At 35.0% G+C, this 27,300-nt stretch overlaps 2 protein-coding genes across 2 annotated transcripts; both read left to right on the top strand.

Annotated features, from left to right (window-relative positions):
• Positions 1-2,466: 2,466 nt before the first annotated feature.
• Positions 2,467-19,766, top strand: LOC107766675 (potassium transporter 19). Its single transcript, XM_016585494.2, has 6 exons — positions 2,467-2,661; positions 2,957-3,182; positions 4,359-4,607; positions 15,448-15,501; positions 17,086-17,346; positions 17,424-19,766. The coding sequence occupies exons 1-6, from the start codon at positions 2,488-2,490 to the stop codon at positions 17,651-17,653; spliced, it is 1,194 nt and encodes a 397-aa protein (XP_016440980.2). The 5' UTR covers positions 2,467-2,487; the 3' UTR covers positions 17,654-19,766.
• Positions 19,767-22,442: 2,676 nt separating this feature from the next.
• LOC142173235 (potassium transporter 5-like) lies at positions 22,443-24,549 on the top strand. The gene is made up of 2 exons (XM_075237844.1): positions 22,443-23,155; positions 23,478-24,549. The coding sequence occupies exons 1-2, from the start codon at positions 22,861-22,863 to the stop codon at positions 24,392-24,394; spliced, it is 1,212 nt and encodes a 403-aa protein (XP_075093945.1). The 5' UTR covers positions 22,443-22,860; the 3' UTR covers positions 24,395-24,549.
• The last annotated feature ends 2,751 nt before the right edge of the window (positions 24,550-27,300 follow it).

Here is a 27,300-nt window from a genome sequence, read left to right as displayed (position 1 = left end):
CCTTATACTTGCTTGTTGATTGCCGGAGAAACTATTGTTTTTTTTCTTTTCCTTTTTTTTGGCTTTAACAATTTTGTGTATTGGTGCCGTTCCAACAAAGTTCTGTTTGATTTAACGAAAAACTATAAAGCAGCCACCATTAAAATAGCCAAATAGGATTTCAAAGTTCAATGTACAGCAAAAACAATACGCTGGTTTTTGTGTTGTCTTATTTTGGCTTAGGCCTCGAAATCACACTCCAGTGGTCTAACCCTCATTTTGGCTTTGGCCTCGAAATCACACTCCAGTGGTCTAACCTAATTACTGCGCTTCTTTCAGTTGGAACTAGAAGAATACTCCAACGTTCTCTTTTAGTTGTCCAATATACTAAAAATATATTATTTCACTTTTATCAATTTTAGCAAATCAAGAGAAGACTATGTCTTTTTTTTTTCTTGCTTTACCTTTATCATTAATTACTCATTCACAAATCATTTCCCAAGATTTCTCAAAATATTATCAGTATTATGGGTATGGTAAAATATACACTTCATCTATAATTTCTTAAGGGGCGTGCAAAGTTCATTGTGGACAAGTAAAAGTGAATGGATGAAATATTTTTCTTATTTGTCACAGAATTAATGGGTAGTTGTTGTCATTTAGGACGTTTAAATTTCAATATTTGGACACTTTCAATTAGCTTGCTTCACTACGACAATAGAAAAACTTCACATTCAAAATGTGTTTTATTAGTGGAAGGTGCTGGAGGATAATGCTCCAGCAACACAAGAAAGCCTCATGAATAATCGAACGTTAATGTAGAAGATGGCAAAGTGACAATAGAGTAACAAGATGTAAGAAAATAACATCCAAATTTTAGGGTAAAACATTTATATATGATAAAGCTGAGTGTGCGGTAAAAACTTACCCGTACAAGAGACTTACCGTCACTGTAATGCGGAAGACGCATCCTAAATTGGATTTGCGAATAATGTAAAAATGGCCTTAATCTGGTTTTAGTTCGTTCTAGGACAATGTAAATATATACATTTTTCGGCTATTATTTTGAGAGCTGCTATACAATGTCATTTCCCAATCATAATCATTTGATAAAGCTATTAGCTTATTCCAATTATTTTCCGTACATATTTTTACTCTTTCCACTATCATGAGCAAAAGTACCTAATAATTTGTATGAAATGAAATCTTGAAAATACTTTTCACATATTATCAAACACAGACCAAATGAAAATATCAAACCAATTAGTATAAAATACATGGTAGATATGCAATCTAAACTAAAAACGACTGAATTAGAATGGAAGTAACCGGAACCGAATGTCTTGTCATGTTTCCTGTCGAAGCACAAGAATTTTCAGATTATCCCAATGCACGAGTTAAAATGCTTAAAATATACTGTAGTCTAACCATCCATAACAAGTGATTTTTTAGTTTTTTCAAATTTGATTTAAAATATTTGACTTCTAAAAAATCATGGTATTATTTTCTTTTCAATTTTATGTTTGTATAATAAATGATCTGAACAACTTTCTAAAACATTTTTCAATACCTAATTAATGTGGTGAAGAGATAAAAGAAACTAAATTCAACCGAGTAAATGCTCACTCACACTTAGTTTTTAATTACATTAAGTCAATCAATTTAACCTTAATTAGATGTTTAAATGAAAGTGAGAGTACATGTTGTTGGGAATAAACCTCGTACATAAATAATTTTCACAGTAATAAAAGCGGAATAATAACGTCGTACTGAGATACGGTAATTAACAAGAATAAAAGAGTGAATACGACACCAAGATTTTTACGTGGAAAACCCTTTTGAATAAGGGAAAAATCACGGCCCCTAGACGAGCAACTGATATCACTATAGTAAGGAATTTTACATTTTGTAGGTCCGAGTAAAATACTCCAAAGACTACTACAACACTCAAAAGAAATAATCCTCTTTTGATATTCCACCTTACTACAATATCGCTTACTCTCTATTTTTCTCACAGACTATTTTCTTATACCCTGTCTGTGAAACTTCACTCTTTCTTTCTCTCTTTGTTGGTGTATTTTACAATGAGAGCGAGATACTTATTTATAGTGTTTAGGATTGCTTGTCATCAATGATCTCATGAGTTTGGAAAGAGTCAAATATTCAATGTGAAACCAAAAAAATATTTGTCATAAAATCTTACTTACAATTCCTTTAGTTGGCTTGACATTTCAAAGCTAAAAGGAAGATGACATCCGGATGGACCCATCATATGTCACTTAACCATGCATAGTTGAGTAATAATGTATGTATATATAAAAATAAACAGTCTTACATTTGTTGATTTGGCGAAAACACTAACGGCACGTTTTCACCGTCAATCAGTTGCATTTAAGCTTAGGCGTTAAAGCCAATTCGGTATCACTCTTTTAGGTCTATAAATAGCTAGTTCATACCTCTTTGAAGGGACCAAAAGAAAACCAGTCTTTCATAGATTTAAAAAAAAAAATGACGAGCAGCAGTGATCATGATATAATATTGGCAGAGAGCAGCAATGTAGAAACAAGCCAAGATGATGTTCCTTTGCAGCGTCAGCTCACAGGAAATGAACTTTCTTGTCATAACTTAAAACGATATGACTCATTAGATTTGGAATCCAGCCGTGTACCCCACGCAAAAAAGGTCTGCTACCTCTAACCTCCTTAATTAATTTTGGTTCAATTGTTACGGTCATAGTCTTGTTTAAAACAAGGATATGGAATTAAAAGTTCATATATATAGATGTGAAGAAAAATGAATTTCATCAAAATTAGTAGCTTGGTTCAAACTCTCTATATGTTTTAAGAAATCTATCGTACGAATTGTTAATTTAAAGCCCGATAATTTAAAATGACTAAAATCTTAAATTCATAAGTTTCAAATCTTAGCTCCGTCTTTATGTCTAAGTTAGGAGTAATGTTTTTTTGTGGTTAAACAGGCAGCAAAATGGTCAGTGATATTGCAACTGGCGTTTCAGAGCATAGGGGTGGTGTATGGTGATATTGGAACGTCGCCGTTGTATGTTTACTCAAGCACATTTCTTAATGGGATTAAACACGAAGATGATATACTTGGCGTACTTTCTCTCATATTTTACACTATCACCTTCATTCCTCTCATGAAGTATGTTTTCATTGTTCTCAGAGCTAATGACAATGGAGATGGTAATTTTTCATCTCTTTTTCCAGCTTTTCATATTCCTCTCCTTCAATTCGTCCATCATTTAAACATCAACTTAATTACTCATACATACTCCATTTATGCTCTCCTGCAAGATACTTTATGACTTATATATGAGTTTGAGTTATATTCACAGGTTACTGTTACCTCTTTTAGCAAGTAACTTGCCTTATTTTAAGATTATAAATTTCAACTTTTTATGAGGCTTACCCTAATTGGCATGATAGTATAGAATTCTTTTTTAAAATAATGGTGTATACAACTTAAACTCATAAGTTTATTAATGTGTGTTTGTCTTATGCAAGAGGTCATAACCTACCAATAAGTCATAGTTTTTTGGTAGGTTATGATAAACCTATACTTACCATTAAAATTACCTGTAATTGATTTTTGACTAACTGATAATTTAAAGTTCTTTATATTGTTGCATACAGAAATTAAATTATTACATTTGTTCGAGTGATGGGATAGAGATATGAGTTTGTTGGAAACACAGCCGAAATTGTATCATCAAGGTTGTATAGTGCCAATAGCAAAAGGAGGAGACGGTATCTTGAATTCTTAGGAGTAGAAAACGAAGCAAACTGGAGTTAGTAATAGCTTTCATCTGAATTTTGTCACTTTATGCTTTGATACGTTTTATGCCAATATATAATACTAGTAAAAATTCTTGTCTATACTAACATATAATAATACGTTTTTTTTTTGTTATCTCCGTTCCTCAAAGATTTACATTTCTACTTTATGAGGAGTTGAAAGGACCTTCTTAATAAATATTTTTTAAAAATATTGAAACTACGAAAAATTATGATTTATAGTATTCTTTATTTAGCTTTTAAATATGTAATTTCTTTTTGAAAAATATAAAGAGACCATTAGAGTTACAATAAAATTAGACGTGTTCATGACCTCACACATCCTATTTTGTCATTCTTTTCGATACAAGATCAAACGTCTTTTTATTTGTGAGTAGGGCGCTTAATAACTGTGTTTATAGTATGCCAAATATGATATAACATGAAAGATAAATTAAAATAATATGATATAACTGGTTAAATTATGCTGGAATGTAAAATTTCTTTCAAACACTAATTTGTGAGTAGAAATTAGAAGCTAGTCAGAGTGAATTAACGCATGATCATTTGGAAAATATTCGACAGGAGGAACATTTGCGATATATTCTTTGATATGCCGATATGCTAAGGTGGGATTAGTTCCAAGTCAAGAGGCAGAAGACAGAAATGTGTCGACTTTCAAACTTGAGTTGCCAGATAATCGCACAAGTCGAGCTTCAAAACTGAAATTGATGCTTGAAAACAGTACATTTGCAAAGTTCTTTATGCTCTTTGCCACAATGCTTGGTACTTCTATGGTTATTGGGGATGGTGTCCTCACTCCCTGCATCTCAGGCACGTCACGATTTTCCCTCTTTTACTTTAGATGGTAATTTATATTTCTTGAAGTTTGTACGGTAAATTTCACAGATGATCATATAATTATGACTTTTTTTTACCAAAGTCATATAACTTTATTTTCTCACATAAAAATCATATAACTATGATTTTTTTTTTAGCAAAGTCATATAACTTTGTTTTCTCACCCAAAAATCATAAAACTTTCACTAACTCACACAAAAATTATAGTGGTCAGAAAATAAATTTTCCGGTAGTATTTTCTTATTTTACGTTTTTTATTTTTTTATTTTCAGTCTAATAAATAATTACCCAATTAAAATAGAAGAAATATGAGTATATTTTTAGCCGCTTCTAAAAATAATAGCTGATAAAATATTTTATATATATATATATATGTGTGTGTGTGTGTGTGTGTGTGTGTGTGTGTGTGTGTGTGTGTGTGTGTGTGTGTGTGTGTGTGTTATATACATATAACATACACATTCTATAAATATTTTGGCAAGCAAATGCAATTAGTTTCAGCCGACCGGTTATTTTTATATTTTTATCTTAAAGTAGGAATGACCCAACCCAACCTGACCCAATACCCATATACGTCAGTTAAATAATACGAAAAGTATATTCTTCCCCCATAAAAAATTTAGTTCAGAATGCATGAAATTCTGACAAAAAAATAAAGAAACAAAAGGTATAATTATAGAGCACTTGAAATAAAAATGCTATCAATTTGAATAAAAATCTTGAAAAGAAAAATTAAAGATAGAAGTATTGTTATGAATAGAATTGTATTTAGAGTGAATGTCTATCTTTTATGGAGTTTGTTACTTTGTGGCTAAGTCATTTTTCCCATATAAATAAAGGGTCTTACCCCATTATAATTCATCCCAAAATTAATAAGAATTTAAAGATTCTTTTAAATAATGAACTTTCTTGCACTTCTTGTTATCAAGGCAAGTTATTTATTAGATCATCACCAACAAAGGTTGGGATTGAGTCCCCTGCGTTTTTGGAACGTATACAAGAGGGTACTTGTGGACATATTCACCCACCTAGTGGGTCGCTTAGATATTTTATGGTCTTAATAGATGTATCTTCTAGATGGTCTCATGTGTGCCTATTATCATCTCGCAACCTCGCATTTGCAAAACTAATTCGATTGCGAGCATAATTTTTCAATAATCCAATTAAGTCTATTCGACTTGATAATGCTGCGAAGTTTTCATCCTAATCATTTAATAATTATTGCTTATCAATTGGGATAAAAGTGAAACATCTTGTAGCTCACGTTCACACTCAAAATGGCTTTGTAGAGTCTTTAATTAAACGTCTGCAATTGATAGCAAGGCCATTACTCATGAAAATGAGGTTGCCCACTTCTATTTGGGGTCACGCCATTTTTCATGCAGCAATGCTAGTTCGTCTTAGACCGACAAATTATCATAAATATTCCCCGTACAATTAATTTTGGGTCATGAACCTAATATATCCCATTTAAAATTTTTTGGATGCGCAATATATGTACCTGTACCACAACCATATCGCACCAAGATGGGTCCCCAAAGAAGGTTAGGAATATACGTTGGGTTTGAATCACCCTCCATTATTCGCTACCTCGAAATATTAACGGGAGATTTATTCACTGCTCGATTTACAGATTGTCTATTCGATGAGACATTCTCCCCAAAATTAGGGGGAGAAAATGGTGAAACCAAACGAGAAATTTTGTGAAAAAATTCATCATTATCTCATCTTGATCCATGTACCTCTATTTGTGAAAAAGAGGTGCAAAAGATTATTCATTTGCTGAAAATAGCAAATCAAATACCAGACATATTTACAGATCTGAAAAGGATAACAAAATCATATATCCCTGCAGAGAATGTACCAATCTGTATTGATGTCCTTGTTGAAAAATCTTCTAGTGTCATAGCTAATGAATCAAAAGTACGCCTAAAGCGTGGCAGACCATTGGGTTCTAAGGATCGAAATCCAAAAAAATAAAATAAATAATGAAGATGACACTACGAAAGAATCTCATAAAGAAACCCATAACCAACCTTGAGATTCATGAGGAAATCATTGAGCCTCAGACTCAAGAAAATAAGGAACTATCAATAAATCCAATCGATATCGAGACAAATTTGAATCAATTGGATATAGTGGTGGATTATGTCTTTGCATATAATATTGCATCTAGCATTATGCAAGATAGTGAGGATCTTGAACCTCAATCTGTTGGAGAATGTCGACAAAGACGTGATTGGTCAAAATGGCAAGAAGCAATCAAATGAGAGTTGAATTCACTTTCCAAACGTGAAGTTTTTGGGCAGGTAGTCCAAACACTTAATGGTGTTAAGCCTGTTGGCTATAAAAGAGTCTTTGTACGTAAAATAAATGAGAAAAATGAGGTACAAAGATATAAGGCTCTACTTGTTGTACAAGGATTTTCACAAAGGCTTGGTGTCGATTATGAAAAGACGTATTCTCCTATTATGGATGCTATAACATTCTGTTATCTCATTAGTTTTCATGAAAAGCTTGACATGCTTTTAATGGATGTAGTTACCGCCTACCTTTATGGCTCACTTGATAATGAGATATACATGAAAATTCCCGAGGGATTTAAAATGCCTGACGCACATAATTCAAAGTCCCGGAAAATGCTTTCAATGAAATTGCAAAGATCTTTGTATAGTCTAAAGCAATCAGGATGAATGTATTATAACCATCTTAGTGAGTATTTATTAAACGAAGGTTATATAAATGATACCATTTGTCCATATATTTTTATAAGGAAAACAACATCGGAATTTGTTGTACTTGCCGTATATGTCGATGACATAAACCTTATTGGAACTCCTATAGAACTCCAAAAGGCAATTGATTGTTTAAAGAAGGAATTCGAGATGAAAGATCTCGAAAAGACATAATTATGTCTCGGTTTGTAAATTGAACATTTGGCAAATGAGATTTTTGTTTATCAATTTGCCTACGCAGAAAAGGTATTGAAACGGTTTTACATGGATAGAGCACATCCATTAAGTACTTCGATGGTTGTTCGATCATTTGATGTGAATACGGATCCGTTATGACCTCAAGAAAAGAATGAAGAGCTAATTGGTCCTGAAGTACCATATCTTAGTGCAATTGGTGCACTAATGTATCTTGCTAATACAATAAGGCCTGACATAACTTTTTCAGTTAATGTTTTATCAAGATATAGCTCTGCTCCTACAAGGAGACATTAGAGTGGAATCAAACACATATTTCAGTATCTAAAAGGGACTACTGATATGGGCTTATTTTATGGCAATAATTGCAGTCCCGATCTTGTTGGTTATGCCGACACTGGGAATTTATCTGAACCACACAAGGCTCGATCTCAAATAGACTATGTGTTTATATGTGGAGGCACTGCCATATCTTGGCGATAGACTAAACAATCAATCATGGCTACTTTATCTAATCATGCTGAGATAATTACTATTCATGAAGCAAGTCGAGAATGTGTGTGGTTGAGGTCTATAATACATCTTATTCGAGACAAATATGGTTTGAAGTGTGACAAACCACCCACGATTTTGTATGAAGACAATGCAGCATGCATAACCCAATTGAAGAGAGGATTCATAAAAGGAGATAGGACAAAGTACATTTCACCAAAGTTACTTTTCATACATGACCTTCAAAAAAATGGTGATATCAATATGCAACAGATTCGTTTAAGTGATAATATAGCTGATTTATTCACCAAATCTCTACCGACGTCAACCTTCAAGAAGCTGGTGTACAAGATTGGGATGCAAAGGCTCAAGGATGTGAATTAATGCTCTCATCAGGGGGAGTTAATACGCGTTAAACTCTTTTTCCCTTATAAGGTTTTTTTCCACTGAATTTTCCCTGTAAGGTTTTTAACGAAGCAATCAAAAGGCATATTATTAAACATGTGTTCTCTTTTTTTTTTTACTAGAATTTTTTTTCACTGAGTTTTATTTTAGTTAAGGTTTTAACGAGGCATATTATTTATTGAATAGACATTCAAGGGAGAGTGTTATGAATAGAATTGTAGTTAGAGTGAATGTCTATCTTTTAGAGAGTTTGTTACTTTATGGCTAAGTCATTTTTCCCTATAAATAGAGGGTCTTACCCCATTGTAATTCATCCCAAAATTAATAAGAATTTAAAGATTCTTTAAATAATAAATTTTCTTGCACTTCTTGTTATCAAGGCAAGTTAATTATTAGACCATCACCAACAAAGATTGGGATTGTGTCACGACCCAAAATCCTAACTTGTCTTGATGGCGCCTATCTCGATACTAGGCAAGCCGACAACCTCAATAAACCACAATTTCTTTTAAGTTTGAAAATATAATATTTAAACACAATCCACAAATCTCGCAAATACCGATACAAACACTCCCAAAACCTCGTGTCACTAAGTACATGAGCATATAATATGAATACAAAGTCTAACTGATAAAATTACTGTCTGAAAATATAGAATAGTACAATAATTAAACAGGAAAGGAATCAAGTCTACGAACGTCAAGCAGCTACTTTGATAGTCCCCAACAGAATTAACTTCGAAATCTAGCAGCCACTGTATTTGGGAGCACCCGGATCTGCACACGAGGTGCAGAGTTTAGTATGAGTACAACTAACTCAATAAGTAACATAACTAACCTCTAGGCTGAAAGCAATGACGAGCTCTGCAGGTACAGTCCAATATAAATAATGGTACAAAAATGTAGGCATGCTTTCAAGTTTAACATTTAAACTCAGTACAAGTGAAATAGATTAATACTGCATGATATGAGGTATATGACGTCTCAGTAGAAAGACCTCATGTAAATACTGGTCACAAATTATTTTGTCACTCGGTACGTTTTATGGCCAATCCAGCCCAGGGGTGTTCCAACTCGTATATAAATACACATCGACTGATAGTCAGTCACTCAGTACCGTATAAGGCCAATCCAACCCTGGGGTAATTTATCCCCAAATATAAATGATACAGACAAGATCCATGTCCAGGTAAATTTAGTACAATATAAATCAGTAAGACAAGTTCATGCCCTGGGAAATCTATCCCGAATATATGTAATCATCTACGCTCACTGGGTGTGTGTACAGACTCCGGAGGGGCTCCTTCAGCCTAAGCGTGATATAAAGCCTATATGGTCTACTGCAGGCGGGCAGTCCCGATCCATATAATAACAAAGCCTATAAGGCCTGCTGCAGGCGGACAACCCCGATCCATAAAATAGTAAAGGCAATAAGGCCTGCTGCAGGCGGGTAGCCCCGATCCAGAACAATAATAATGTATAAAGCCATTCTGGCCTGCTGCAGGCGGGCAACCCCGATCCATTTAATGACAACATATATAAAGCCAATATGTCCTGCTGCGGCGCGTAGCTCGATCCCATAAATATCCTCACAATGGACGAATATGACTGAGTGTGAAATGTACATTTTATTTTAAAACAATTATTTCAATAGCAACACAACCCCATATATCCAAAAATATCGGCACATAGCCTAAACATGATCTTTAATAAGAGTCTCAGCTCGATTTCCTAACACGATGAGAATATTCGGATAATAATAAGATTCTTTATATTTTACAACTCCATAGAATATATTAAGTCACAATTTGTATGGTGCACGCCCACACGCTCGTCACCTACCGTGTGCATCACCTTCAACAATTGATATAACACCAAATTCAGGGATTCATACCCTCAGAACCAAGTTTAGAAGTGTTACTTACCTCAACAAGACGAACCCAACATCGAGCTAGCTAATCATACTCAGAAAATTCCATTCCACGTGTATCCACCTCTGAATGCCTTCTTGTCTCCTCAATTCAATACCAATGATCTGAAACTAAAATTCACCCCTTAATGATACTACAATGATCTACTATACTAAGCAACTGCAATCTACAATATCAACATCCAATGAGACCAACATTAGTAACCAATTCCATAGTTTAGGCCATTTAGACAATTTACCAAACACCTAGTAGGCATACATTTATACATTTCTTAACCATAGAATTAGTTCTTCCAACTACCATCATTTACCAACAATTCATCCCACCATCATTCTTTAACAACTTATAATCCTAACATCACGTGTGTGACCAACCATTCTCACCCAACCAACAAAATTCCATCAAATAATCACCTTTCAATCTCTATAATGGTTATGTATTTAAATTGAGAATTTATGGCTTCCAATCACTATACCATAAGTTCCAATACTTGATTCATACTCATATTTCCATAATAAATCCATACATGTACACATAATACTCTCACGCCCAAGAATCATACTTCTTATGGCCTACTTTTAATCCAAATCCCGAAATTAAAAACTAGGGTATGGAACCTTACCTCTTTTATGAATATCTTGTGATTAACTTCCTTGATTCTTGAAGATTGGTGCAAGATTGGATGATTAGAATGTTAGGTTTACTTCTTCTCTCTCTAAAATGCTCTTACATCTCTCTAAAATATCAGGTTTTACCTCAAAAATGACTTAACCCCTCTCTCTACCCAGACTTGGGGTTATTTAATGGGTTCCTACGTGCGCGGCCGCGCACTTGGGCAAGTGGCCGTGCACCTGAGGCAGAAACTCTCAAATATGCGCGGCCGCGCATCTGGGCGCGCATATGACATAGGTCCAGTAATATAGCCTTAGATTTCTGTATGCATATCCAAATGATGAATGGTTTAATGATTTGGAAACTAGACTCCAAGGCTTTGATTTGATAGGTTATACACCATATAAATCTTCATACCTTGAGAGTTATGCTCATTTGAAGTTAGGTCTTGTGCGAACTCACTTGAAACTTTGTCCCATCATATAATTTTCAACTTGACTTAGCCTTAGGGCTTTTCTTAGACTATAAACCATTCTTAATGCACCTCATACATATATTATCATTATCAATTGATATAATTCAAATTATCAGTCTTGTTCATACCCAAATTAATATAATTAGTACCCGCCAATCTTCTTAATGGTCTTAAAATACTACAAAATTTTCTGAGGTATTACAGAATGAGTCCCATGCATTTTTGGAACTTATACAAGGGGATATTTGTGGAAATATTCACCCACCTAGTGGGTCGTTTAGATATTTTATGGTCTTAATAGATGTATCTTCTAGATGGTCTTATGTGTGCCTATTATCATCTCGCAACCTCGCATTTACAAAATTAATTCGATTGCTAGCACAATTTTTTGATAATCCAATTAAGTCTATTTGACTTGATAATGCTGCTGAGTTTTCATCCCAAGCATTTAATGATTATTGCTTATCAATTGGGATAAAAGTGAAACATCATGTAGCTCATGTTCACAATCAAAATGGCCTTGCAGAGTCTTTAATTAAATGTCTGCAATTGATAGCAAGACCGTTACTCATGAAAACGAGGTTGCCCACTTCTGTTTGGGGTCACGCCACTTTTCATGCAGTAATGCTAGTTCGTCTCAGACCGATAAATTATCATAAATATTCCCCGTTATAATTAGTTTTGGGTTATGAACCTAATATATCCCATTTAAGAATTTTTGGATGCGCAGTATATGTGCCTGTACCACAACCATATCGCACCAAGATGGGTCCCCAAAGAAGGTTAGGAATATACGTTGGGTTTGAATCACCCTCCATTATTCGCTACCTCGAAACATTAACAAGAGATTTTTTCACTGCTCGATTTGCAGATTGTCGATTCGATGAGACATTTTCCCCAAAATTTAGGGGGAGAAAATGGTGAAACCAAACGAGAAATTTTGTGAAAAAATCCATCATTATCTCATCTTGATCCACGTGCCTCTATTTGTGAAAAAGAGGTGTAAAAGATTATTTATTTGCAGAAAATAGCAAATTAAATGCTAGACGCATTTACGGATCTGAAAAGAATTACAAAATCACATATCCCTGTAGAGAATGTACCAATCCGTATTGATGTCCCTGTTGGACAATCTTCTAGTGTCATAGCTAATGAATCAAAAGCACGCCTAAAACGTGGCAGACCATTGGGTTCTAAGGATCGAAATCCAAGAAAAAGAAAAATAAATGATGAAGATGATACTACGAAAGAATCTCATAAAGAAACCCATGATTTAACCAACCTTGAGATTCATGAGGAAATCATTGAGCCTCAGACTCAGGAAAATAAGGAACTATCAATAAATCCAATCGATATGACAAATTTGAATCGATTGGATATAGTGGTGGATTATGTCTTTGCATATAATGTTGCATCTAGAATTATGCAAGATAGTGAGGATCTTGAACCTCAATTTGTTGGAGAATGTCGACAAAGACGTGATTGGCCAAAATGGCAAGAAGCAATCCAATCAAAGTTGAATTCTCTTGCAAAACGTGAAGTTTTTAGGCGTGTAATCCAAACACTTAATGGTGTTAAGCCTGTTGGATATAAATGGGTCTTTGTACTTAAAAGAAATAAGAAAAATGAGGTACAAAGATATAAGGCACGCCTTGTTGCATAAGAATTTTCATAAAGACCTGGTGTCCATTATGATTAGACGTATTCTTTTGTTATGGATGCTATAACGTTCTGTTATCTCATTAGTTTTGCTGTCCATGAAAAGCTTGACATGCATTTAATGGATGTGGTTGCCGCCTACCTTTATGGCTCACTTGATAATGAGATATACATAAAAATTTCCGAGGGATTTAAAATGCCCGACGCACATAATTCAAAGTCCCGAGAAATGCTTTCAATCAAATTGCAAATATCTTTGTATGGTCTAAAGCAATCAGGATGAATGTGGTATAACCGTTTTAGTGAATATTTATTAAAGGAAGGTTATATAAATGATACTATTTGTTGTGTTTTTATAAGGAAAACAATGTCGGAATTTGTTGTACTTGCCGTATATGTCGATGACATAAACCTTATTGGAACTCCTATAGAACTCCAAAAGGCAATTGATTATTTAAAGAAAGAATTTGAAATGAAAGATCTCAGAAAGACAAAATTATGTCTCGGTTTGCAAATTGAACATTTGGCAAATGAGATTTTTATTCATCAATTTGCCTACACAGAAAAGGTATTGAAACGGTTTTACATGGATAGAGCACATCCATTAAGTACTCCGATGGTTGTTCGATCACTTGATGTGAATAAAGATCCGTTCCGACCTCAAGAAAAGAATGAAGAGATACTTAGTCCTGAAGTATCATATCTTAGTGCAATTGGTGTACTAATGTATCTTGCTAATACAATAAGGCCTAGCATAACCTTTTAGTTAATATTTTAGCAAGATATAGCTCTGCTCCTACAAGAAAACATTGGAATGGAATCAAACACATATTGCGGTATCTAAAAGGGACTACTGATATAGGCTTATTTTATGAAAATAATTACAATCCCGATCTTGTTGGTTATGCCGATGCTGGATATTTATCTGACCCATACAAGGCTCGATCTCAAACAGGCTAAGTGTTTATATGTGGAGGCACTACCATATCTTGGCGATCAACTAAGCAATCAATCGTGGTTACTTCATCTAATCATGCTGAGATAATTGCTATTCATGAAACAAGTCGAGAATGTGTATGGTTGAGGTCTATAATACATCTTATTTGAGACAAATGTGGTTTGAAGTGTGATAAATCACCCACGATTTTGTATGAAGACAATGCAGCATGCATAGCCCAATTGAAGGGAGGATTCATAAAAGGAGATAGGACAATGCACATTTCACCAACGTTATTTTTCATACATGACCTTCAAAAGAATGGTGATATCAATGTGCAACAAATTCGTTTAAGTGATAATATGGCTGACTTGTTCACCAAATCTCTACCGACATCAATCTTTAAGAAGCTGGTGTACAAGATTGGGATGCAAAGGCTCAAGGATGTGAATTGATGCTCTCATCAAGGGGAGTTAATATGCGTTGCACTCTTTTTTCCTTATAAGGTTTTATCCCACTGGATTTTCCTTGCAAGGTTTTTAACGAGGCAATCAAAAGGCGTATTATTAAACATGTGTACTCTTTTTCTTTTACTAAATTTTTTTTTCACTGGGTTTTATTTTAGTTAAGATTTTAACGTGGCACATTGTTTATTGAATAGATATTCAAGGGGGAGTGTTATGAATAGAATTGTACTTAGAGTGAATGTCTATCTTTTAGAGAGTTTGTTACTTTGTGGCTAAGTCATTTTTTTCCTATAAATAGAGGGTCTTACCCCATTGTAATTCATCCCAAAGTTAATAAGAATCATCTCTCTCTTTTCTCTGCAATATTGTTCTTCTTCTTTTATTGTTTCATTTCATGTATCATGTTTTGAAGGATTTATTATTCATTTTTAGTATTATTTTAATTTATATATATGAGTATTGGGTCGGGTGGGCCAGGTCGGGTTGAGTCATTCCTATTTTAGTTGGATTATTATTTATTAGATTGAAAATAAAAAATAAAAACCCACAAAATAAGAAAATACTACTGAAAAATTATATTTTTCGATCACTATGATTTCTGTGTGAGTTAGTAAAAGTTTTATAATTTTTGTATGAGAAAATATAGTTATGTGACTTTGATAAAAAAAAGTCATAGTTATATGATTTTTATGTAAGAAAATAAAGTTATATGACTTTAGTGAAAAAAAGTCGTTTTACTCGAATTTTGTATTAAGTTAACCCCTACTATTTTGACTAAGTTACTAATTAATATTTATTATATAGATTAATCTGTTACCTCATAAATAAATATTTTTAACACCATTTAGTACAAAACGTAAACATCATATATGTACTGATAACTTAAACTTTCAATTGATGTGGCAGTTTTATCTGCTGTTGGAGGAATTAAAGAAGCAGCTCCCAAAGCCATGACCGAAGGTAACTTACATATATAGGCCGACGTGCCTTCTTATTTGACGCAGAAGCGGAGTCAGGATTTTAACCTTACGGGTTCTGGATACGATTTTAAGTGTTAGTAATTGGTTTTCTAAATTTAATTTTTGTACATATTTAATGAATTTTATACACCAAATACACTGTTTAAGCAAAAATTACTGGGTTCGACCAAACCCGTATTTTGACTTGTGCCTCCGCCCTTGATTGATGACTTGATTCCATAAATTTTACCCGTTTGCTATATGTCGAAATATCTATAAATTTTAACTTGTCCTCTTAATTGGGCTAGCACCTAAAATCTTAAGTAAACTGTCGAATAGATGCATGACATGTGTTTGTACATAAGCTTGTTGCCTTTAATCATGATTATTTAATATTTATTCTCACATCACTAAGATCTTATTTTTTTTTTTTAAGATTAAGACGTCTAAATCTGAATACACATCTGAATATCAAGATGTGTATTAAGATTAAGACATCTGAATCTGAATACACATATGAGTGTTAAGATGTGTATTAAGATCTGAATGCTAAATGGTTAAGATTGTTTGATTTTTTAATATCTGAATGTATAAAATTTACGTTTATTTGAAAATTAATAAACATAAAATTCAAATAAAATACTAATTAATCTAATATTCCATCACTAAAGTATATAGCTTTTTAAAATATGATAGTTGCTGGCGGTGATGGCTAACGGTAGTGTTTGTGAATGCCGACTAAAAGCGGTGGTTGGTGGTAGATTTAGTTGATGGTGGTAGTTTTGGGGTAGTAGCTAGTGGTGATTGATATTGGTAGCTATTATAATTGAGGATGGTGGTGGTGGGTGGTGATAGTTAATAATGGCGGGTGGTGGTGGTGGTAGTTGTGATTGAGGAAGATGGTGGTGGGTGGTGGTAGTTTATAATGGTGGGCAGTGCCAACTATGATTGTTGATGGTGATGTGGTGGTTAGTTGTGGTAGTTGAGGTGAATGAGTATTGATTGTCGTTGAGATTGATAGTGGTGGGGATGGTGGTAGTCGACAATGATGGCTGTTATGATTGAGGATGATGGTGGTGATGGGTGACATAGTGCTAGTTAATAATGGTAGGCGGTGACGGCAATTAATAATGAATATGAATGATAGCATCTTAATGAAATTAAGTCTCTGTTATAGATTCTTAATGATACAGACTTATTCAGACTCATTATGTGGTTGTGAAGTAAAAAAAAATACACTTAACGATTAAGATCTGAACAATTAAGATTCAGATTTTAAAAACAAACACACTTAATGTCTGAGATCTGAATGATTAAGATTCAGACCTCCATTAAGTGCAAACAAATGAGGCCTAAGAGTGACCTTGAATATATAAGATGTTTTTGAATATATAAACAACGCGTGCGAGTAAGCATTTACCCACTTTCATCTTCTTTCTGAAGAAACCAGAAAACTTCATTGACTGTGGTAGAAAAGTATCTAAAATGATAGTCGGAAATATTCATAGAAAAATTGTTGGCGAAGTTAATTGTTTTAGACTCCATATGTAATATATAATCTAATATTTGTTTTCTTGGAATGCAGAAAGGATTGTCTGGATTTCAATTGCTATCCTGGTCTTGCTGTTTACGTTTCAAAGATTTGGAACTGACAAAGTTGGCTACACATTTGCACCAATAATTTGTGTGTGGTTGTCACTCATTGCTGGTATTGGAGTTTACAACCTGGTAAAGCATGATACAAGTGTTGTCAAAGCTATTGATCCTAAATACATCATAGACTACTTCAAGAGAAATAAAAAGGATGCTTGGATTTCTCTTGGCGGGGTTGTTCTTTCAGTTACAGGTATCATTTCCTTCACTTTAATTAATACTATTTGCAGAAAGAGTGTGATTAAATAAATAGTGAATGACGAATTGCAGGAACGGAGGCACTATTTGCAGACGTTGGTCATTTTACTGTTCAGTCTATACAAATAAGCATGTGCTGTGTCACATACCCAGCGCTCATATTAGCTTACACTGGTCAAGCCTCCTTTTTAAGGAAGAACGCAGATGACGTTTCTGATACTTTTTTCAAGTCTATACCTCGTAAGCATAACATCTATATGCATATAAATACTGTTGAATTTGACAAGATTAATGTGAACTAGTGTGAACATTTCAGCCTCCTTTTAGGAAGAAATTGGTAGATGCATTTTTCATGCATCTACATTGCATGATCACACTTAATATGATGTCATGCATGACATTATTAAGGCCATTTTCCTTCTATAAATAACAAGAGTTTTGTTCATTTGTAAACATCTCTCACTTGTCTTCTTATCTCCTAAGGCATCTGAATCTTCTTTCTCTATTGTAGTATTTCACTTGTATTTTTGGAGTGAAATAAAGTTTGAGTTTATTGTGTCCGAGAACTAGGCAAAAATTAAATTTTGACGAACCTCGTTAATTTCTGGTGTTCTTTTTATTATTGTCTCATTTACTATTTATTAGCTACCTTTAGATATAGTAGTTGTGATTTAATCACTCTCTATATATTTGGCTTCCGCAACAATTGGTATCAGAGCCAATGTTCTATATTAGTATGCTCTGTGGTTGTAGCATAGTCTGAACTTCCACATCAGAAAAGAATTACTTTGGTCTTTTGTACTGTCAGCAAATAAATAGTATCTGTAGCAAAAATAGGAGATAATAAAAATGAAGAGTCCACATCAGGTGTCAGTAATACGTCGTTGACATCTTCGCTTATGACAAGAATTATGTCAAATGCAAAATTTGCAGTTGAAATTTTCGACGGGTCAGGATATTTCGGGATGTGGCAAGCTGAGGTTCTTGATGTCCTTTTTCAACAAGGACTAGATATTGCCATAGAAGAAAAGAAACCAGACAATATCGGAGAAAGAGATTGGAAGATTATCAATCGCATTGCTTGTGGTACCATTCGATCTAACCTCGCAAGAGAACAAAAGTATCCATATACCAAAAAAACTTCTGCAAGTAAATTGTGGAATTCATTGGAGGATAAATTCTTGAAGAAAAACAGTCAAAATAAACTTTACATGAAAAAAAGACTGTTACGCTTCATATATATGTTCCTGGTACTACAATGAATGATCATATCACCAGCTTTAATAAGTTGGCGACAAATTTGCAGAATATGGATGTGACTTTTAGTGATGGCGATATGGCCTTAATGTTATTAAGTTCACTTTCCGATAAGTACGAGCACCTCAAAACTACTCTACTTCATCGAAATGATGAAGTGTCCCTTAAAGAAGTTTGTTCTGCCTTGTACAACTATGAACAAAGAAAGAGAGAAAAATAAAAGAGTGGAGAAGGAGAAGCACTGGTCGTGAGAGGTCGTTCTCAAAATCATATGAGAACGAAGAAAGGAAGATCCAAGTCAAGATCCAGACCCAGCAAAGATGAATGCGCCTTTTGCCGAGAAAAGGGGCACTGGAAGAAAGACTGTCCAAAGTTGAAAAACAAGGCCAAACCTAACAATGGGAAGCTGTCATGGATTCAAATGTAGCTGATTATGACGATTCTGATTTCTCACTAATTACAACTGAGCCATTAAACCATCCGACATATGGCTGATGGATTCAGCTTGTAGCTATCATATGTGTCCCAACAGGGACTAGTTAGTTGATTTTCAAGAAGGAGAATGTGGAGTTATTCACACCGCAAATAACAATCCTCTTACCGCATATGGTATTGGTTCAATCCGATTAAGGAACCATGATGGATTGATCAGAACATTAACAGATGTTTGATACGTACCAGAATTAAAGAAAAATCTCATTTCTATAGGAGCCCTAGAGTCAAAGGGGCTCAAAGTCGTTGCAGAAAATGGGGTAGTGAGAATATGCTCCGGTGCACTAGTGGTAATGAAGGGAATTCGGCGAAATAATAACATGTACCACTATCACGGAAGTACGGTTATTGGGACAACAACAGTGACATCTAGTGATGACAAGGAGGCAGAAGCAACCAAGCTATGGCACATGCGCTTGGGATATGCTGGAGGAAAATCCTTAAAAATTTTATCAGATCAAGGATTTTTAAAAGGAGTAAAGACATGCAATTTGGAGTTTTGTGAGTATTGTGTCAAGGAAAAACAGACAAGGGTTAAATTTGGAACAACAATCCATAATACTAAAGGTATTTTGGATTATGTTCACTCTGATATTTGGGGTGCTTCCAAAACACCTTCATTAGGTGGGAAACACTATTTTGTAACCTTTATTGATGACTTTTCCCGGAGAGTGTGGGTGTATACTACGAAAATCAAAGATGAGGTACTCAGAATCTTTCTCAAATAGAAGGCGATGATAGAGACTCAAACAAGCAAAAAGATAAAGTGTCTCCGCACAGAATACAAAAATAATCTTTACAATAAGATTTGTGAAGATGATGGTATTTTGAGACATTTCACCGTCAGAAATACACCACAACAGAATGGAGTGGCAAAACGCATGAACCAGTATTTGCTGAAAAAGGTTCGGTGTATGTTGTCCAATGTTGGCTTGGGCAAAGAATTTTGGGTTGAGGAAATAATATATGCATGCCACCTCATTAATCGTCTACCATCTTCTGCTATTGGAGGCAAGACACCATTTGAAAAATGGTATGAAAAACCTGCTGAAGATTATAATTTTTTGCATGTATTTGGCTCAATTTCATACTATCATGTGAAAGAGTCAATATTGGATCTGAGAGCAAAGAAGACTATATTTATATGGATTACTTCTGGAGTCAAAGGATACCGCTTATGATGTTCAGAGACAAGAAAAATTATATTCAGCAGAGATGTTACCTTTGATGAATCTTCCATAACAGATAAGGTGACAGTTGAAGATGCCAAACAAATTGATGGTGCTTCAAAGCAGGTGGAGTTTGAGGGAAAATTAATTTTCCCAATACATGGAGAAAACGAGGAAACAATGGAAGATTTTCCCGTGGAAGAAGAGTCAGTGGCAGGGGATATTCTAACCCAGGAACCCCAACAACAACTTGAATTAATAGCAACCAGCAAGCCAAAAAGAACAATAAAGAAACTTGTTCGTCTCATAGAGACGGTGGCTTGTGCAGCCTCAATTATAGTTGATAGTGTTCCTACCACTTATAAAGACACAGTCCAAAGTTTAGAAGAGGATAAGTGGAGGATTGCCATGAATGAAAAAATGCAGTCCCTTCATCAGAATCGTACATGGAAATTGGCCAATCTCCCGAAGGGCAAGAAAGCAATTGGGTGCAAATGGATATTTGCAAAGAAAGAAGGATTTCCTAACCAAGAAGATGTTCGCTACAAAGCAAGATTGGTAGCCAAAGGGTACGCTCAAAAGGAGGGAATTGATTACAATGAGGTATTTTCTCCGGTTGTGAAACACTCATCCATTGGAGTTTTGTTGGTTTTGGTAGCACAGTTGAATTTGGAACTAGTTCAGTTAGATGTAAAAACTACATTTTTACATGGAGACTTGGAAGAGAAAATCTATATGACTCAGCAGGAAGGATTCAAAGTTGCTGAAAAGGAAAATATGGTGTGCAAACTTGAAAAATCATTGTACGGATTGAAACAATCTTCTAGATAATGGTACAAACGATTTGACAAGTTTATGTTGCTGCAGAAGTACAAAAGAAGCAAATATGATCATTGTGTGTATTTGTGCAAGCTTGAAAACGGATCCTTCATATATCTTCTCCTATACGTTGATGATATGTTGATAGCTTCCAAAAGTCAAGAGGAAATTGAGAAGTTGAAGATTTAGCTAAGAAAGGAGTTTGAGATGAAGGATTTGGGTGAGGCGAAGAAAATTCTTGGCATGGAGATAAAAAGAGATAGACATTCAAAGAAACTCTATCTATCTCAGAAAGAATACTTGAAGAGAGTAATAGATCGATTTGGCATGAATGAGAACACGAAGTCGGTTAGCACTCCTCTTGCTCCTCACTTTAAGCTTAGTGCTGCTATGTCGCTGAAGAATGAAGCTGAACGAGAGTATATGTCAAGAGTGCCATATGCGAATCCCGTTGGTAGCTTGATGTATGCAATGGTTTTCACAAGACCTGATATTTCACATGCTATCGGAGTTGTAAACAGGTATATGCATGATCCAGAAAAGGAGCATTGACAAGCTGTGAAATGGATTCTACGGTATATTCGTAATACTGTAGATGTTGGATTGATTTTTGAGCAGGAAGATAGTCAGTATTTGGTTGGATATTGTGACTCGGATTATACGGGTGATTTGGACAAGCGTAGATCAACTACTGGTTATGTTTTCACTTTTGCAAATGCACCAGTTAGTTGGAAGTCTACTTTGCAGTCAACAGTTGCTTTGTCTACTATTGAGGCAGAGTACATGGCAATTATGGAGTCTGTAAAGGAGGCAATTTGGCTTCAAGGGTTGCTTAGAGAGCTTGGTATTGGTCAAGAAAGCATCACACTATTTTATGATAGTCAGAGTGCTATCCAATTAGCAAAGAACCAAGTTTATCATGCAAGGATGAAGCACATTGATGTTCGATATCACTTTATACGAGATATTATAGAAGAAGGTGGAGTCATGGTGTAGAAAATTAGGACTACAGACAACCCTACCGATATGCTAACAAAAGTAGTGACCGGGATGAAGTTTCAATATTGTTTGAACTTGATCAACATTATTGAACTTTGAAGATTGAAGTTAAAGACACAATCAAAATTTTTCATTGAGAGAAAATTGAAAAAAAATGAAATCTTGCCAAGGTGGAGATTTGTTGAATTTGACAAGATTAATGTGAACTAGTGTGAACATTTGAAGCCTCCTTTTAGGAAGAAATTGGTAGACGCATTTTTCATGCATTTACATTGCATGATCACACTTAATATGATGTCATGCATGACATTATTAAGGCCATTTCCCTTCTATAAATAGCAATAGTTTTGTTCATTTGTAAACATCTCTCACTTGCCTTATTATCTCCTAAGGCATTTGAATCTTCTTTCTCTCTTGTAGTATTTCACTTGTATTTTTGGAGTGAAATAAAGTTTGAGTTGATTGTGTCCGAGGACTAGGCAACAATCAAATTTTGACGAACCTCGTTAATTTCTGGTGTTCTTTTTATTATTGTCTCATTTACTATTTATTAGCTACCTTTAGATATAGTAGTTGTGATTTAATCACTCTCTATATATTCGGCTTCCGCAACAAATACTTAGGTTTTATGCTATATATGTTGCTAGCTCGGACTTTCCAAAACTATTGTTGCATCCATGTTAGATCCTCTAAAAACACATCCGACGCGCACCCGACAACATTGTTGAACAGTCTGAACAACATAGATTTTATGTCATCGTGAAGGGAAATGAATGAACATTTATGCTTTTTTTTCCTCATGTACAAATGTAGATGGCATATATTGGCCAATGTATGTAGTGGCAGTGTTTGCAGCTATCGTTGCAAGTCAAGCCATGATTTCTGGGACTTTCTCTATAATCCAGCAATCGCTCGCATTAGGATGCTTTCCTCGCGTTAAAATTGCGCATACATCAACCAAACATCAAGGGCAAGTCTATATCCCTGAAGTCAATTACCTTCTCATGTTGGCTTGTGTTGCTGTTACTCTCGGATTCAGGACTACTGCAAAAATTGGCAACGCTTATGGTAAGTTCATTTCTAGCTATTAATTCCCTCTCTTTCTTGAAGATATATCACACTGATGTTTGTTGGTGGTAATGTACATGTTTAATTTCACTAAATGAACATTACCTGATGTAATAGCAAAATCACAAAACTATTTTTGTCGCTTTAAAGTAAATGGACTAAATCAATTATCACGTAAAGTCACAGAATTTTACCAACGGAACAAATTTAGATTTGTGAGGATAAAATTCAGCAACCATAGGTGAAATTAATTTATTCTTAGGAAGAAACATATAATAACATGTCACAAAATTAAACGATTTGTGTTTCTCACTGTTTACAGGAATAGCAGTGGTGTTTGTGATGACATTAACATCATCCTTCCTCATACTAGTCATAATTATGATCTGGAAAACTCACATTCTTTTTATAATCGCATATGCTCTAATCATTGGAACGGTTGAGCTTGTGTACCTAAGTTCTGTCCTTTACAAGTTTGATCAAGGCGGCTATCTTCCACTGGCTTTTGCTATGTTCCTAATGTTTATCATGTCAGTATGGAATTATATGTATCGAAAGAAATACTACTTCGAGTTAGATCACAAGATTTCTCCTGAGAAAGTTAAGGCAATAGTGGACGAAACAAGTTTCAATCGACTACCCGGACTTGCTATTTTCTATTCAGAACTTGTTCATGGAATTCCACCAATTTTCAAGCATTATGTAGCGAATGTGCCGTGTTTACACTCTGTTCTTGTGTTTGTTTCATTCAAATCACTTCCCATCAGCAAAATTCCAGTAGAAGAAAGATTCCTCTTCTGTTGGGTACAGCCATCTGATCTCTACGTGTTTCGCTGTGTGGTACGTTATGGATACAATGATGTGCGTAACGAGCAAGAGGACTTCGAGAAAATATTGGTGGAGAGGCTCAAAGAGTTCATACGAGAATATTGCTTGTTTTCAATTGCAATAAAAAGTCACAGACTATCCACTGAAAAAATCAAACAATTAGAGGATGATTTATGCATTAACGTTGGTTCAATGAAGTCCGAGGAGGAAGATTCAATTGGAAAACAAGTCGAAAAAGAAGAGAATTTTGCTACATTAGTGGAAAAAGAAATAGAAGTACTAGAGAGAGCAAAGAAAGTGATAATAAATTATGCTTACAACTTCTTGAAGAAGAACCTCAGGCAAAGTAACAAGATTTTTGACATCCCTCACAAGCGTATGCTAAAAGTTGGAATGATATATGAGCTTTAAGTTATAATAACTGTATTTATCTGTCTAGAATAATTGTCCTGGAGTTTGGTGATTCTATGAAAGAATAAGGGGTAGCCCATTTTTTGATGAAAAAATGGTGTTCTACGAAAAAAGAAGAAGGAATTTTTATAGCTATGCTTTTTTATAGACTTAATTACCACTTTTATAGAGATTCTTTTTTAATAACATATCATATTTATATTTATAATTTGTATACAAATCTATAATAACATTGGATCTAATACTAGAAAATCGCATTTTTTCAACCACCAAAATCGCTAGAAAGTAGTCGAAAAATTAGATTTCTGATGCGTTCCGACCAAAACTAGTAGTCGAAACAATAAACGTCGGAAAAGTAGTCGGACTTCCGACTACATTTATTCTGTAGACGGAAATAAGAAAATTTCTGACTTCAGACTAGTAGTGATCCCTTTAAGTATAGGCAATTAAATGGGTAACCCACGCCTAAGAGCTAAACCCCTCTGACTCACGTTCTGATCTGACCTTCTGTTCCTCTTCAAAACCCCGTTTTCTCTCTCTAAAATCATGAAAATTCTACTGCCGATTTCTGAATCATCATATCCCACACAATAATACAATCATTTTAATTTTTAATGAATTACCAAATATATAAGTGTATACGGTTAAAACCGAATTTGTCCTTCGTGTGACTAATCAAGATTAGAGCATGATGGACATAAGTTCATCATTATAATATCGAGCGGTGACGTGAAGTTGGGTTGTCGAGTTCGAGACCGATCAATACCGAGATCGAGCTCGAAAATCCGAGACCGATCAATATCAAGACCGGCCAAGATCGAGACCGAGTCAAGATCGAACTCAAGACCCCGAGATCGATACCGAGACCGGCCAAGATCAATACCGGGTCAAGGAGCAAAAAGTCGTTATAGCCGCACTTTGGGAGAGAATCTCGGCGGAAATCACAGCTTGAATCAAGGAAAAGCTAATTAATTAATCTATCATGGGATCCTCACTATGTATTTTTAATTATATCCAAAGTAGGATTCCCCCACTATATGAAGAGTGGTTATCATCTGTACAAGGACATTGATTCATTCACATTCAGATTTACTAAGATTTCCATTACATCTGGCAAATATTATCCTTTTTGGGCTTTGATATTGATTCATCTTGTTCTTTTATCAATCACTCTCTATCTAATTTGGGTTTGTATTCATTCTTTTTACAGTCAAAATTCGATATATCTTTACTTATTTTTTCAATTTGTACCAAGTTATACCACGTATCCTTAGATTTACGTATAAATTCAACTCTATCCGTTTTTTGGGTAAACAGTTTGGCGCCCACCGTGGGGCTAAGGATAATAGTGATTATTTGGTACAAATCTCTGAAAAACACACTATTTTATACTTACTCTTGGAAGTGTCTTTGATTTCAGGTTAAAAACGGCGAACTCTCAATTAATGGCCCTACCTATCGACAACGAAGTTGGCCTTCAAGATGAGAATAATAACCTGACGCCCGGGGATGAAAGGTCACTCTTCGACCCCGTTGGAACTCGGGCCGTAGATCCAATCGACATTAATTCACATGTGGCCATTGAGGCGAGCTAACGTTCCGACCCCGGTGGAGATTCACTGAAATTTACATAACATCTAGCTAATATTATCCTCTTTAGACTTTGATATTGATTCATCTTGTTCTCTTATCAATCACTCTCTATCTAATTTGGGTTTGTATTCATTCTTTTTACAGTCAAAATTCGATATATCTTTACTTATTTTTTTAATTTGTACCAAGTTATACCACGTATCCTTAGATTTACGTATAAATTCAACTCTATCCGTTTTTTGGGTAAACAGTTTGGCGCCCACCGTGGGGCTAAGAATAATAGTGATTATTTGGTACAAATCTCTGAAAAATACACTATTTTGCACTTACTCTTGGAAGTGTCTCTGATTTCAGGTTAAAAACGGCAAACTCTCAATTAATGGCCCTACCTATCGACAACGAAACTGGCCTTCAAGATGAGAATAATAACCTGACGCCCGGGGATGAAAGGTCACTCTTCGACCCCGTTGGAACTCGGGCCGTAGATCAAATCGACGTTAATTCACATGTGGCCATTGAGGCGAACCAACGTTCCGACCCCGAAAATAACATTCATGGCGAAACTCGATCTATTGTTCGAAATACCCAAAATGTTGGAGAAGACGGGATCAGCCTGCGTATGATTTTTGAAATGTTGCAAACTCAACATGTAGCGATAACTCAGTTGCAGAGCCAAACCCAGGCACCGAGCAGGGCCGAGCCCAGTCCACCCCGAGAAGTCATCCACAAAATGGGGCCAGCTGTAGTAAAATAAAATGAACATGAATCGGGGACTAATCCTGAAATTTGGATGCTCGAGGAACTGACAAAATGAATTGAGTCAAGAGAAAAGAGGATTGAAGCAAACGACAAAAAGTAGAAACTTATAACTCCAAGGTTGATCAAATCCCGGAGGCACCACCAATATTGAAGGGATTGGATTCCAAATAATTCGTACAAAAGCCCTTCCCCCCGAGTGCAGCTCCCAAACCAATCCCCAAGAAGTTTCGCATGCCTGAAATTCCTAAATATAATGGAACGACCGGCCCAAACGAACATGTCACCTCTTACACATGTGCCATTAAAGGGAACGATCTAGAAAATGACAAGATCAAATCCGTATTATTAAACAAGTTCGGGGAAACCCTGTCAAAGGGAGCAATGATATGGTATCATAATTTACCGCCTAGATCGATTGATTCTTTTGCTATCCTTGCAGATTCTTTCGTAAAAGCACATGCTGGAGCCATAAAGGCCGAAACCAGGAAGTCGGACCTTTTCAAGGTAAGGCAAAAAGATAACGAGATGCTAAGAGAGTTCGTATCTCTTTTCCA

Source organism: Nicotiana tabacum, chromosome 19, assembly GCF_000715075.1.
Source record: "Nicotiana tabacum cultivar K326 chromosome 19, ASM71507v2, whole genome shotgun sequence".
NCBI lineage: Eukaryota > Viridiplantae > Streptophyta > Magnoliopsida > Solanales > Solanaceae > Nicotiana > Nicotiana tabacum.
The sequence above is the reverse complement of the archived record's forward strand: the minus strand, read 5'-3'. Positions and strand labels throughout refer to the sequence as shown.

Coding starts and splice junctions, on each gene's coding strand:
- LOC142173235 (XM_075237844.1), top strand. CDS start 22,861: ATGAACATTTATGCTTTTTTTTCCTCATGTACAAATGTAGATGGCATA. Junction 23,156..23,477: donor AAAAATTGGCAACGCTTATG/GTAAGTTCATTT, acceptor CACTGTTTACAG/GAATAGCAGTGGTGTTTGTG.
- LOC107766675 (XM_016585494.2), top strand. CDS start 2,488: ATGACGAGCAGCAGTGATCATGATATAATATTGGCAGAGAGCAGCAAT. Junction 3,183..4,358: donor AGCTAATGACAATGGAGATG/GTAATTTTTCAT, acceptor AATATTCGACAG/GAGGAACATTTGCGATATAT. Junction 15,502..17,085: donor TCCCAAAGCCATGACCGAAG/GTAACTTACATA, acceptor CTTGGAATGCAG/AAAGGATTGTCTGGATTTCA.